The following is a 13,907-nucleotide window of genomic DNA, read 5'->3' on the forward strand; positions in this document are numbered from 1 at the left end:
CTTCTCGGTTTCATTTACGAGGTGGACACCCAGATTGACCGTCTTTGTTCTAAAGACAATGTCCAGAATCCGATTCGTTAGACAATACATTCCTTAGAAAAATGTACATGGAGACGTGTTGGATACACTTGCTGCTCTGAATATACAGTACAGGATCACAGTATAGGATAATTAGTATAGGATTCGGCCACAATACAGTTTGACTTGATTCATTTCAGCTTTGCATAATTATTTTATTTTTTATTAATACATACTTTCTCAGCAATTAAACAAAAACAATATTGCAAAAGATGCACAAAAAAACATTTAGTATTGTGACAACCTACAAATGACAGTGGGCCGCAGTCAGGACCCATGATTCGTTGATGAGGATCAACGAATCATGGGATGAGGATCCCTCCACAGACTAGATCACCCTCCACAGACTATATATATACATGTATATAGTATGTATACATTGACGTGGATCAGTGAGGACAGGGAACATGGTACATACTGACAGACAATGAACATATACAGACACTGAGCACCAAGACAACGGAGAAGATCAGATATGATGGCGTGCATGTACCCCACACATACACAGGCACACAGAGACTCTTACCTGTGTGCAGATACAATGGGAGAATAGTGAGGACCCAGAGACAGACGACTATGATGTCGTGTCCTTCAGGCTCAAACTCAGTGCCTCTTTGCTTGACATCGTGGGAAAATCAAAATAAATCATCCAAGACCTCAGAAAAAAAATTGTAGACCTCCACAAGTCTGGTTCATCCTTGGGAGCAATTTCCAAACACCTGAAGGTACCATGTTCATCTGTACAAACAATAGTACACAAGTATAAACACCATGGGACCACGCAGCCGTCATACCGCTCAGGAAAGAGACGCGTTCTGTCTCCTAGAGACGAACGTACTTTGGTGTAAAAAGTGCAAATCAATCCCAGAACAACAGCAAAGGACCTTGTGAAGATGCTGGAGGAAACAGGTGCTATAAAAGTATCTATATCCACAGTAAAACGTGTCCTATATCGCCATAACCTGGAAGGCCGCTCAGCAAGGAAGAACCATTGGCCACTGCTCCAAAACCGCTGTAAACACAAGCATTAACAAACCGATACCAACACACACACACACACACACACTCCTGGAAATACATAATCTGACAAAGATCTAGGTCAAGGTTTAACCTGTAAAGGGTAAAGGTTAAACCTTATCTATTCTATCGATCACCATAACACAATGGATAAGCACTCTGTTCAAAGTTATTTTGTGGTACTCACTCACTCACTCACTCACAAACTCGCGCACACACACACACACACACACACACACACACACACACACACACACACACACACACACACACACACACACACGCACGCACGCACGCACACACACACACACAACTGCCAGACTCAGCTATGGTATAGACTAGGCATATTCAGCACAGAGAACGGCTGCAGGACAGAATCACACAAAGAGATACACAGTCCACCTTAAATATATACAGTCAACCTTAAAATACACAGTCAACCCATAGATACAGTCAACCTTAAAATATACAGTCAACCCATAGATACAATCAACCTTAAAATATAAGGTCAACCCATAGATACAATCAACCTTAAAATATACAGTCAAACCATAGAGACACAGTCAACCCATAGATATACAGTCAACCTTTAAAATATACAGTCAACCCATAGATACAGTCAACCCATAGATATACAGTCAACCCATAGATATACAGTCAACCTTTAAAATATACAGTCAACCCATAGATATACAGTCAACACATAGATACACAGTCAACACATAGACACACAGTCAACCCATAGATATACAGTCAACCCATAGACACACAGTCAACCCATAGATATACAGTCAACCCATAGATACAAAGTCAACCCATAGACAGACAGTCACCCATAGACAAACAGTCAACCCATTGAAACACAGTCAACCCATAGATAGGCAGTCAACACATAGAATACAGTCAACCCATAGAAACACAGTCAACAAATAGAGACACAGTCACACCATAGATATACAGTCAACCCGTAGATACACAGTCAACCCACATATACACAGTCAACCCACATATACACAGTCAACCCATAGATACAGTCAACCCACAGATACACAGTCAACCTACAGATACACAGTCAACTTATAGATTACAGTCAACCCACATATACACAGTCAACCTACAGATACACAGTCAACCCACAGATACACAGTCAACCTACAGATACACAGTCAACTTATAGATTACAGTCAACCCACATATACACAGTCAACCTACAGATACACAGTCAACCCACAGATATACAGTCAACCTACAGATACACAGTCAACCCATAGATACACAGTCAACCCATAGATAGACAGTCAACCCATAGACACACAGTCAACCCATAGACACACAGTCAACCCATAGATACACAGTCAACCCATAGATACACAGTCAACCCATAGATACACAGTCAACCCATAGACACACAGTCAACCCATAGACACACAGTCAACCCATAGATACACAGTCAACCCATAGATACACAGTCAATCCATAGACACATAGTCAACCCATAGATACACAGTCAACCCATAGATACACAGTCAACCCATAGATACACAGTCAACCCATAGACACACAGTCAACCCATAGACACACAGTCAACCCATAGATACACAGTCAACCCATAGATATACAGTCAACCCATAGATACACAGTCAACCCATAGATATACAGTCAACCCATAGATATACAGTCAACCCATAGAAACACAGTCAACCCATAGATACACATTCAACCCATAGATATACAGTCAACCCATAGATCTACAGTCAACCCATAGATACACAGTCAACCTACAGATACACAGTCAACCCATAGATAGTAGTAAATAGAAGTGAAACATATCAGTTGTCCCAGTCCAACAACAACATGTCCTCTTCTCTAGAATCAGACCATACCCAGTCCAACAACAACATGTCCTGTTCTCTAGAATCAGACCATACCCAGTCCAACAACAACATGTCCTCTTCTCTAGAATCAGACCATACCCAGTCCAACAACAACATGTCCTGTTCTCTAGAATCAGACCATACCCAGTCCAACAACATGTCCTGTTCTCTAGAATCAGATCATACCCAGTCCAACAACAACATGTCCTGTTCTCTAGAATCAGACTATACCCAGTCCAACAACAACAACATGTCCTGTTCTCTAGAATCAGATCAAACCCAGTCCAACAACATGCCCTGATCTCTAGAATCAGATCAAACCCAGTCCAACAACAACATGTCCTGTTCTCTAGAATCAGATCAAACCCAGTCCAACAACAACATGTCCTGTTCTCTAGAATCAGATCAAAGCCAGTCCAACAACAACAACATGTCCTCTTCTCTAGAATCAGACCATACCCAGTCCAACAACAACATGTCCTGTTCTCTAGAATCAGACCATACCCAGTCCAACAACAACATGTCCTCTTCTCTAGAATCAGACCATACCCAGTCCAACAACAACATGTCCTGTTCTCTAGAATCAGATCATACCCAGTCCAACAACAACATGTCCTGTTCTCTAGAATCAGACTATACCCAGTCCAACAACAACAACATGTCCTGTTCTCTAGAATCAGATCAAACCCAGTCCAACAACATGCCCTGATCTCTAGAATCAGATCAAACCCAGTCCAACAACAACATGTCCTGTTCTCTAGAATCAGATCAAAGCCAGTCCAACAACAACAACATGTCCTGTTCTCTAGAATCAGATCAAACCCAGTCCAACAACATGTCCTGTTCTCTAGAATCAGATCAAACCCAGTCCAACAACATGCCCTGTTCTCTAGAATCAGACCATACCCAGTCCAACAACAACATGCCCTGTTCTCTAGAATCAGACCATACCCAGTCCAACAACAACATGTCCTCTTCTCTAGAATCAGACCATACCCAGTCCAACAACAACATGTCCTGTTCTCTAGAATCAGACCATACCCAGTCCAACAACATGTCCTGTTCTCTAGAATCAGATCAAACCCAGTCCAACAACATGCCCTGTTCTCTAGAATCAGACCATACCCAGTCCAACAACATGCCCTGTTCTCTAGAATCAGATCATACCCAGTCCAACAACAACAGGCCCTGTTCTCTAGAATCAGATCAAACCCAGTCCAACAACAACATGTCCTGTTCTCTAGAATCAGACCATACCCAGTCCAACAACAACATGTCCTCTTCTCTAGAATCAGACCATACCCAGTCCAACAACAACATGTCCTGTTCTCTAGAATCAGACCATACCCAGTCCAACAACATGTCCTGTTCTCTAGAATCAGATCATACCCAGTCTAACAACAACATGTCCTGTTCTCTAGAATCAGACCATACCCAGTCCAACAACAACAACATGTCCTGTTCTCTAGAATCAGATCAAACCCAGTCCAACAACAACATGCCCTGTTCTCTAGAATCAGATCAAACCCAGTCCAACAACAACATGTCCTGCTCTCTAGAATCAGATCAAACCCAGTCCAACAACAACATGTCCTGTTCTCTAGAATCAGATCAAACCCAGTCCAACAACAACAACATGTCCTGTTCTCTAGAATCAGATCAAACCCAGTCCAACAACATGTCCTGTTCTCTAGAATCAGATCAAACCCAGTCCAACAACATGCCCTGTTCTCTAGAATCAGACCATACCCAGTCCAACAACAACATGTCCTCTTCTCTAGAATCAGACCATACCCAGTCCAACAACAACATGTCCTGTTCTCTAGAATCAGACCATACCCAGTCCAACAACATGTCCTGTTCTCTAGAATCAGATCAAACCCAGTCCAACAACATGCCCTGTTCTCTAGAATCAGACCATACCCAGTCCAACAACATGCCCTGTTCTCTAGAATCAGATCATACCCAGTCCAACAACAACATGTCCTGTTCTCTAGAATCAGACCATACCCAGTCCAACAACAACATGTCCTCTTCTCTAGAATCAGACCATACCCAGTCCAACAACAACATGTCCTGTTCTCTAGAATCAGACCATACCCAGTCCAACAACATGTCCTGTTCTCTAGAATCAGATCATACCCAGTCTAACAACAACATGTCCTGTTCTCTAGAATCAGACCATACCCAGTCCAACAACAACAACATGTCCTGTTCTCTAGAATCAGATCAAACCCAGTCCAACAACAACATGCCCTGTTCTCTAGAATCAGATCAAACCCAGTCCAACAACAACATGTCCTGTTCTCTAGAATCAGATCAAACCCAGTCCAACAACAACATGTCCTGTTCTCTAGAATCAGATCAAACCCAGTCCAACAACAACAACATGTCCTGTTCTCTAGAATCAGATCAAACCCAGTCCAACAACATGTCCTGTTCTCTAGAATCAGATCAAACCCAGTCCAACAACATGCCCTGTTCTCTAGAATCAGATCATACCCAGTCCAACAACAACATGTCCTATTCTCTAGAATCAGACCATACCCAGTCCAACAACATGCCCTGTTCTCTAGAATCAGATCAAACCCAGTCCAACAACAACATGTCCTGTTCTCTAGAATCAGACCATACCCAGTCCAACAACATGCCCTGTTCTCTAGAATCAGATCATACCCAGTCCAACAACAACATGTCCTGTTGTCTAGAATCAGACCATACCCAGTCCAACAACATGCCCTGTTCTCTAGAATCAGATCATACCCAGTCCAACAACAACATGCCCTGTTCTCTAGAATCAGATCAAACCCAGTCCAACAACAACATGCCCTGTTCTCTAGAATCAGATCATACCCAGTCCAACAACAACATGCCCTGTTCTCTAGAATCAGATCAAACCCAGTCCAACAACAACATGCCCTGTTCTCTAGAATCAGATCATACCCAGTCCAACAACATGCCCTGTTCTCTAGAATCAGACCATACCCAGTCCAATAACATGCCCTGTTCTCTAGAATCAGATCAAACCCAGTCCAACAACAACATGTCCTGTTCTCTATAATCAGATCATACCCAGTCCAACAACATGTCCTGTTCTCTAGAATCAGATCAAACCCAGTCCAACAACATGCCCTGTTCTCTAGAATCAGATCAAACCCAGTCCAACAACAACACGTCCACCAACACAAACAATTATTGAGACTTACAGTCCAACGAGTGCATATATTTTCAGGAGGACAATTTTAGAACTTTTAACGCCAATCAAGAGTTTTGGTGTGGTGTGTTGTGATGCGCGTGTGTGTGTGTGTACGGACAGACCTGTTTAGGCACATTCCTCCTGTAGGTGGTTAATCTTATGACAGGTGTCATATTACCTGTGTGACAGTCCGGCCTCCACCACTGTGTCTGACAGAGAAAGGTCACACCATCAGCTTGCATCATGGGTGTTTGTATACCTTTACAGTCTTTTGGGTGTACAATAGATTTGGCCGTTTTGCACCTGACCAATAGTGTGTGAATTTGAAGGTGTGTAAACTTATTTGCCTTAGTAGTATTTACATTGCAATGCAATTTCCCCTATTGGATATTACAGTATTTATTGATTCATTCACTCAAGCCTTGAAGAGTGTCTCTGTGCTCTCTTCTTGCGGTGAATACAGACAGTCTCTGGCAGAACGTGGAATTCCAGGCAGGGAGAATGGCGCCATCTGGTGGCTACGGGGATATTGGCTAAAGTCTGCTCTGCGCTCAGCCTCCTGCTCACCATCCGATTTAAAAGAGCTTGTGAGATGATCAAGATGCCTCAATTCTTGTTTAAAGAAAAACAGAAAAAACGATTTACTTAACATTAGAATAATGTCTGATAAAAGATGACTTATTAACTGAAAGCCATTGGATAAATTATCGGCCTATTTTTACATAATTTTCACTTTTAAAAAAAAGTAGGTTAGACTAAAGTAAACATTTCCAGATTTGCCTGCCTGACTCTCCATGTTCTTTTTTTAAATGTTCTTTTTAATAATGATTACAGGTCTTAAAAAACGAATCATATCTGGAATGGCTGTAAAATCTCAGATAAAATTAGATGATGAGATTAAAGTGCTGCTAAATCGCCCCAAAAACACGGAATTCCCTTACAGAAATCTGATCCCTAAAACGGAAGAGACCTCCTCAATCGTGAAATCCACTATGTTCCCGCCGCCCAACCAGATTCAACCCCCGTTCCCAAACTCCTTCCCCCGCCCCAAACCTTCCTTATTCCCCCTCCAAGATGGAGGCGCTGGAGGTTTTGGGGGGCTACCCGACCAAGCCCTTAAACCCGAGAGCCCGAATGGTCAGGGTTCTACTGAGTATGACGGTGTGCATGGGATGTTTATTAATGCTACATAGTTTTCTCAAAATCTCCAAGTCCCGGAAGCCGCAAGATTTCTATTCTTTTGAGGTGAAGGACGCCAAAGGGAGAAGCGTTTCTTTGGAGAGATACCGAGGCAAAGTAAGTCCACATCAGCAAAACTCTAACCCTGTCTACTGCAAAAGTCAGTGAGTTTATCTATAAGGTTGATAACTTGTTTCTGAGATGTAGCATGTTTACAATTCCCCGATATATATATATATATATTTCCCCCCTGGCACAGGCGTCTCTGGTTGTCAACGTGGCGAGCTTCAGCGAACACACTGAGATGAACTATCGCTCTCTGCAGGAGCTGCACCGGGAATTGGGTACGTCCCATTTCAACGTCCTGGCTTTTCCCTGCGGCCAGTTCGGGGAGACCGAGATGGGGGCCAGCCGGGACATCGAGGCCTACGCCAAGAACACCTATGGCGTCACCTTCACCATCTTCAGTAAGGTCAAAATCATGGGGTCGGAGGCGGAGCCAGCCTTCAAATTCATAACAGGTAAGCACAGTAGGCTTATTATAAGTCTGATATTTAATAAAGACAGTTTATGCTATTTCTAAGGACAAGAAAAACGAAGGGTAGTTTAACCAAGCCTAGCCATACATGCCTATATTTAGTCTAACGTTTTTAAAATAGTAAAATATTATATTCAAGATAATATTTTTCATGGGAAATGTGGGTGTGGGAGGAATTGCAGTTATTATGGCACATTGGCACACAACACAACAAAGACGTTGGGCCTAGTAACCATTTGTTTCCATTCACCATACAGATTCTGTGAAGAAGGTTCCGAAGTGGAACTTCTGGAAGTTCCTGGTGAACCCTGAAGGCCAGGTGGTGAGGTTCTGGAAGGCAGAGGAGCCAGTCGACAGCATTCGTCAGGAGGCCATAACCATGGTGCGTCAGATTATTCTAAAGAAAAGGACAGAGCTCTGACGGGATGGCGAGGAGTGGAATAAGGACACCTCTGATAGTTTCAGAGTAAGAATTAAAGGTTATGAGGTATTAATTAAGATACAAAGTCAACTCTGTTGTTCGGTGCTGAGTGGTGACTTTAGGGCTAGTGCCTTGTGGTATGGGAAAGGATTTGCCATTATTTTTCTGAAGATGAAGACTGAAGATGATGACTATTGCAATAAGAGATTAAAGGGTGTGTGTGTTGTGCCACTAAGAGGGTGACACTGACATTTCCTGACAACCACCAGGTCCATAGTGAATTCCCTGACAACCACCATGGCTTGTTAAACCAGTATAATCCCCTCAAAGAACCACTATTATGTGTAACATAGATATGTCTGATTTAAAGCAGGTTGTTACTTGTTTTGTAATTTTCAGATTAAAAGACTGTTCTTTACACATGTTAATCCACGTTTACAGTAATGTAGAAAAATAATGTAACGTATAACATCTCTACCACTATTGGATTTATAGATAAATGTTTACAAAGGTTGGATTTCAAATATTCAGATGACACTTGAATGAGTTGATTTTATAGAAGGAATAGACTCTGAAACGTTTATGCAATGTAAATTAATTAATTTATCTTATTCCATCGTGGTCAGGTAGTCAGTCACGTGTGGTGACATGGAAGTATGTAACAGCTGAAGTGAGAACAGTCAGCTAACACAGCACTGCCTCATCGTGACGCATGATGGAAACAAAGCCGAGTCCACACAGACCACCTGAGAAAAGTGAAGGAGAAGAAAAAATAATAATAACAAAATCGGACAACCTCTGTGGTTCCAAGATTTAAAAAAATCTGAATTCAACTGACAATATTTGAACCAGTTGATGAGTCTCGATTTTTCTCAGATGGTCTGTGTGGACTCAACACTTGGTAGCAGTACTTTGTTGATCCTAATGAGGGAAATTGATGAGTGTACCGTTTCATTTCAACCCCAGTGACGGTTTACATGGACAGCTAGAGGGCAGCAGCAGGTAAACTGATAAAACAGACCAATCAGCTAACGAGACACTGCCTCCCAGCCGCCCAATCAGAACAGAGGAGAGGGAATGGGCAGCCTAGCCTAACGTAGCAGGTGCATGTGTTTCCTTCTTTCAGCCCTGCTCTAACACCTAATTCAGTCCTGCTCTAACACCTAATTCAGATCTGCTCTAACACCTAATTCAGCCCTGCTCTAACACCTAATTCAGCTCTAACACCTAATTCAGATCTGCTCTAACACCTAATTCAGCCCTGCTCTAACACCTAATTCAGATCTGCTCTGACACCTAATTCAGATCTGCTCTGACACCTAATTCAGCTCTAACACCTAATTCAGCTCTAACACCTAATTCAGATCTGCTCTAACACCTAATTCAGCCCTGCTCTAACACCTAATTCAGCCCTGCTCTAACACCTAATTCAGCCTTGCTCTAACACCTAATTCAGCCCTGATCTAACACCTAATTCAGCCCTGATCTAACACCTAATTCAGCCCTGCTCTAACACCTAATTCAGCCCTGCTCTAACACCTAATTCAGCTCTGCTCTAACACCGAATTCAGCCCTGCTCTAACACCGAATTCAGCCCGGCTCTAACACCTAATTCAGCCCTGCTCTAACACCTAATTCAGCCCTGCTCTAACACCTAAGTCAGCCTTTCTCTAACACCTAATTCAGCCCTGCTCTAACACCTAATTCAGCTCAAACACCTAATTCAGATCTGCTCTAACACCTAATTCAGCCCTGCTCTAACACCTAATTCAGCCCTGCTCTAACACCTAATTCAGCCTTGCTCTAACACCTAATTCAGCCTTGCTCTAACACCTAATTCAGCCTTGCTCTAACACCTAATTCAGCCCTGCCCTAATACCTAATTCAGCCCTGCTCTAACACCTAATTCAGCCCTGCTCTAACACCTAATTCAGCCTTGCTCTAACACCTAATTCAGCCGAACACCTAATTCAGATCTGCTCTAACACCTAATTCAGCCCTGCTCTAACACCTAATTCAGTCCTAACACCTAATTCAGCCCTGCTCTAACACCTAATTCAGCCCTGCTCTAACACCTAATTCAGCCCTGCTCTAACACCTAATTCAGCTCTGCTCTAACACCTAATTCAGCTCTGCTCTAACACCTAATTCAGCTCTGCTCTAACACCTAATTCAGCTCTAACACCTAATTCAGATAACCCAAAGATGGCAAATCCAGTCCTCAGTTGATTAACTGAACATCATGATTAGTTGATTATTTATGTGTGGGGCAAAAGTGTGACACCAATCAGGCCCCTGAGGACTGGAGTTGCCCATCCCTGAGCTAATCAATGTCACAAGGAACAGCGGAGTAATAGGATCAGGTGTGGTAGTGCAGGGATGGAGAAAACCCCTGCATGCAGAGTTCACACCCAGGTGGAGGCGGAGTTTCAGGTGAGAGTTTAGAGGGCAGCTGTAGCGTGAGCTGACGAATCAGATAACAGTCAGTTAACATTACACTGCCTACTAACCAATCACATGTTACATTACACTGCCTACTAACTAATCACATGTTACATTACACTGTCTACTAACCAATCACATGTTACATTACACTGCCTACTAACCAATCACATGCTACATTACACTGCCTACTAACCAATCACATGCTACATTACACTGTCTACTAACCAATCACATGTTACATTACACTGCCTACTAACCAATCACATGTTACATTACACTGCCTACTAACCAATCACATGCTACAGTTACACTGCTTACTAACCAATCACATGTTACATTACTGCTTACTAACCAATCACATGTTACATTACACTGTCTACTAACCAATCACATGCTACAGTTACACTGCTTACTAACCAATCACATGTTACATTACTGCTTACTAACCAATCACATGTTACATTACACTGTCTACTAACCAATCACATGCTACATTACACTGCCTACTAACCAATCACATGCTACATTACACTGCCTACTAACCAATCACATGCTACATTACACTGCCTACTAACCAATCACATGCTACAGTTACACTGCCTACTAACCAATCACATGCTACATTACACTGCCTACTAACCAATCACATGTTACATTACACTGCCTACTAACCAATCACATGTTACATTACACTGCTTACTAACCAATCACATGTTACATTACACTGCTTACTAACCAATCACATGTTACATTACACTGCCTACTAACCAATCACATGTTACATTACACTGCCTACTAACCCTCCTCTCCCCTGTAACTATTCCCCAGGTCGTTGCTTTAAATGGGAATGTGTACAATGTTGATAACACCTCCTTACCCTCTGGCTGGAGCAATGTCTCCTCTTCGTCCTGAAATCCCCCAGCAATCTCCTCGTGATGTTATCCTGCCAGTCAGAAAGACATTAGTTTACATGACCTTATTGCTGACGGTATTAGACAACAACACTACAACAGCAACAGGTGAATTCGACGACGGGTATTAGACCACAACAACACACAACTGTCCTCGGTATTAACTTTACAATTAGAATATCTATTTAACTTCAAGTCCATATAACTGAAATAATTCAGGTGAAAACTTTACTGTCTGGTAGTAGTCACTTGTTACCCTTCAATTCACTGTGGCTGAATGTGCACCTGTGCCTGTTCTCTGTGCCTCGTACAAATACGCGCAGGGGCGGTTGATGGAGCGGGAAGCCTGTTCCCCGGCTGGCCATTGGTGGACAGAAACGTGTTTCTCAGTCACTAGCAGGATCCCCTCAGTAAACGCGTCCTGGTTGCCCTGGAGACTGACAAGAACTACCACAGTGACCTAAAGAAGCAACAGAGCCAAACGCAGCAATGATGTGCGATGTGTTCAGAGTGCGCTCTGGGCGTTCGGTAAATTCAGAGCGTTCAGAGACGCACACTGACGTTTTCTAACCTCACAACAGCAGTCAATCACCCGTTAACTGGCTAGCTATTTCCAGACACAAATTAGAGAACACCTTTTATTTATTTTTAATAAGAGAACACCTCATACTGACAATTTTACGCCCGCCAGGCTGTTTTTGGGCTGTTTTCATGTTATCTAGAGCGTTGGTGACTGTAACTGTCCCGCTGGCAACAATTTAAACACGCCTTTTTTTGTGCCAACGTTTACTGACACCGGCCATATTTAACTGGTGTTGAGCGTCCGTAAATTCATCAGTTATTCTGCGCTCTGTTACACTCAGAAGACGAGAGTGCTCTGAAATCGGAGTAGATAGCCAGAGCGAATTTATCTTTATGTAGTGTTGTGGTGTCTCTTGTCTTGATGTGTGTTTTGTCAAATAGTTTTATTTTATTTTTAATCCCAGCCCCCGTTCCTGCAGGAGGCCTTTTGGTAGGCCGACATTATAAATTAAGAATGTGTTCTTAACTGACTAAAAAATAAATTAAAATATAGTCTTAATTGATTTCAAACTGTCGGTCTCCGCCATAAACTGTAATTAACTGCATCAGACCACCATAGTCCCTGCGCCCAAGAACACTAAGGTAACCTGCCTAAATGACTACCGACCCGTAGCACTCATGTCTTTAGCCATGAAGTGCTTTGAAAGGCTGGTCATGGCTCACATCAACACCATTATCCCAGAAACCCTAGACCCACTCCAATTTGCATACCGCCCCAACAGATCCACAATTGATGCAATCTCTATTGCACTCCACACTGCCCTTTCACACCTGGACAAAGGGAACACTTATGTGAGAATGCTATTCATTGACTACAGCTCAGCGTTCAACACCATAGTGCCCTCAAAGCTCATCACTAAGCTAAGGACCCTGGGACTAAACACCTCCCTCTGCAACTGGATCCTGGACTTCCTGATGGGCCGCCCCCAGGTGGTAAGGGTAGGTAACAACACATCACCAACAAACTATCATGGTCCAAGCACACTAAGACAGTAGTGAAGAGGGCACGACAAAACCTATTCCCCCTCAGGAGACTGAAAATATTTGGCATGGGTCCTCAGATCCTCAAAATGTTCTACAGTTGCACCATCGAGAGCATCCTGACTAGTTGCAAGCCACTACAGAGGGTAGTGCGTACGGCCCAGGACATCACTGGGGCCAAGCTTCCTGCCATCCAGCTATGGAGCTATACCAGGCGGTGTCAGAGGAAGGCCCTGAAAATTGTCTAAGACTCCAGCCACCCTAGTCATAGACTGTTCTCTCTGCTACCACAAGGCAAGCGGTACCGGAGCACCAACTCTAGGTCCAAGAGGCTTCTAAACAGATTCTACTCCCAAGCCATAAGACTCCTGAACATCTAGTCAAATGGCTACCCAGACTATTTGTACTGTCCCCCTCCCTTTTACACCGCTGCTACTCTCTGTCTATGATCTATTCATAGTCACTTTACCTCTACCTACATGTGCATATTACCTCAATTACCTAGACGAACCAGTACCCCCCTGTAAAAAGCCCCGCTACTGTTATTTTACTGCTGCTCTTGAATTATTTGTTACTTTCCTTTCTTATTGTTTACTTATCTATTTATTTATTTATTAAAAATGCATTGTTGGTTAAAGGCTTGTAAGTAAGCATTTCACTGTAAGGTCTACTACAGCTGAGCATG

General features: G+C 42.9%; 2 protein-coding genes and 1 long non-coding RNA gene across 3 annotated transcripts; 2 read left to right on the forward strand and 1 right to left on the reverse strand.

Moving 5' to 3' along the window:
• Positions 1–3,714: 3,714 nt before the first annotated feature.
• On the forward strand, positions 3,715–6,030 carry LOC116374780 (GATA zinc finger domain-containing protein 14-like). The gene has a single exon (XM_031829486.1). The coding sequence runs from the start codon at positions 3,715–3,717 to the stop codon at positions 6,028–6,030; it is 2,316 nt and encodes a 771-aa protein (XP_031685346.1).
• A 1,160-nt stretch (positions 6,031–7,190) lies between these two features.
• On the forward strand, positions 7,191–8,723 carry gpx8 (glutathione peroxidase 8 (putative)). Its single transcript, XM_020488836.2, has 3 exons — positions 7,191–7,461; positions 7,604–7,865; positions 8,140–8,723. The coding sequence occupies exons 1-3, from the start codon at positions 7,240–7,242 to the stop codon at positions 8,301–8,303; spliced, it is 648 nt and encodes a 215-aa protein (XP_020344425.1). The 5' UTR covers positions 7,191–7,239; the 3' UTR covers positions 8,304–8,723.
• Positions 8,724–8,798: 75 nt separating this feature from the next.
• LOC109895184 (uncharacterized) lies at positions 8,799–12,225 on the reverse strand. Its single transcript, XR_002255957.2, has 3 exons — positions 11,916–12,225; positions 11,626–11,691; positions 8,799–9,049 (listed from the first exon to the last, which is right to left on the reverse strand). It is a non-coding gene; the product is annotated as an uncharacterized LOC109895184 (long non-coding RNA).
• Positions 12,226–13,907: the final 1,682 nt, after the last annotated feature.

The sequence above is a fragment of the Oncorhynchus kisutch genome, linkage group LG8, assembly GCF_002021735.2.
Source record: "Oncorhynchus kisutch isolate 150728-3 linkage group LG8, Okis_V2, whole genome shotgun sequence".
NCBI lineage: Eukaryota > Metazoa > Chordata > Actinopteri > Salmoniformes > Salmonidae > Oncorhynchus > Oncorhynchus kisutch.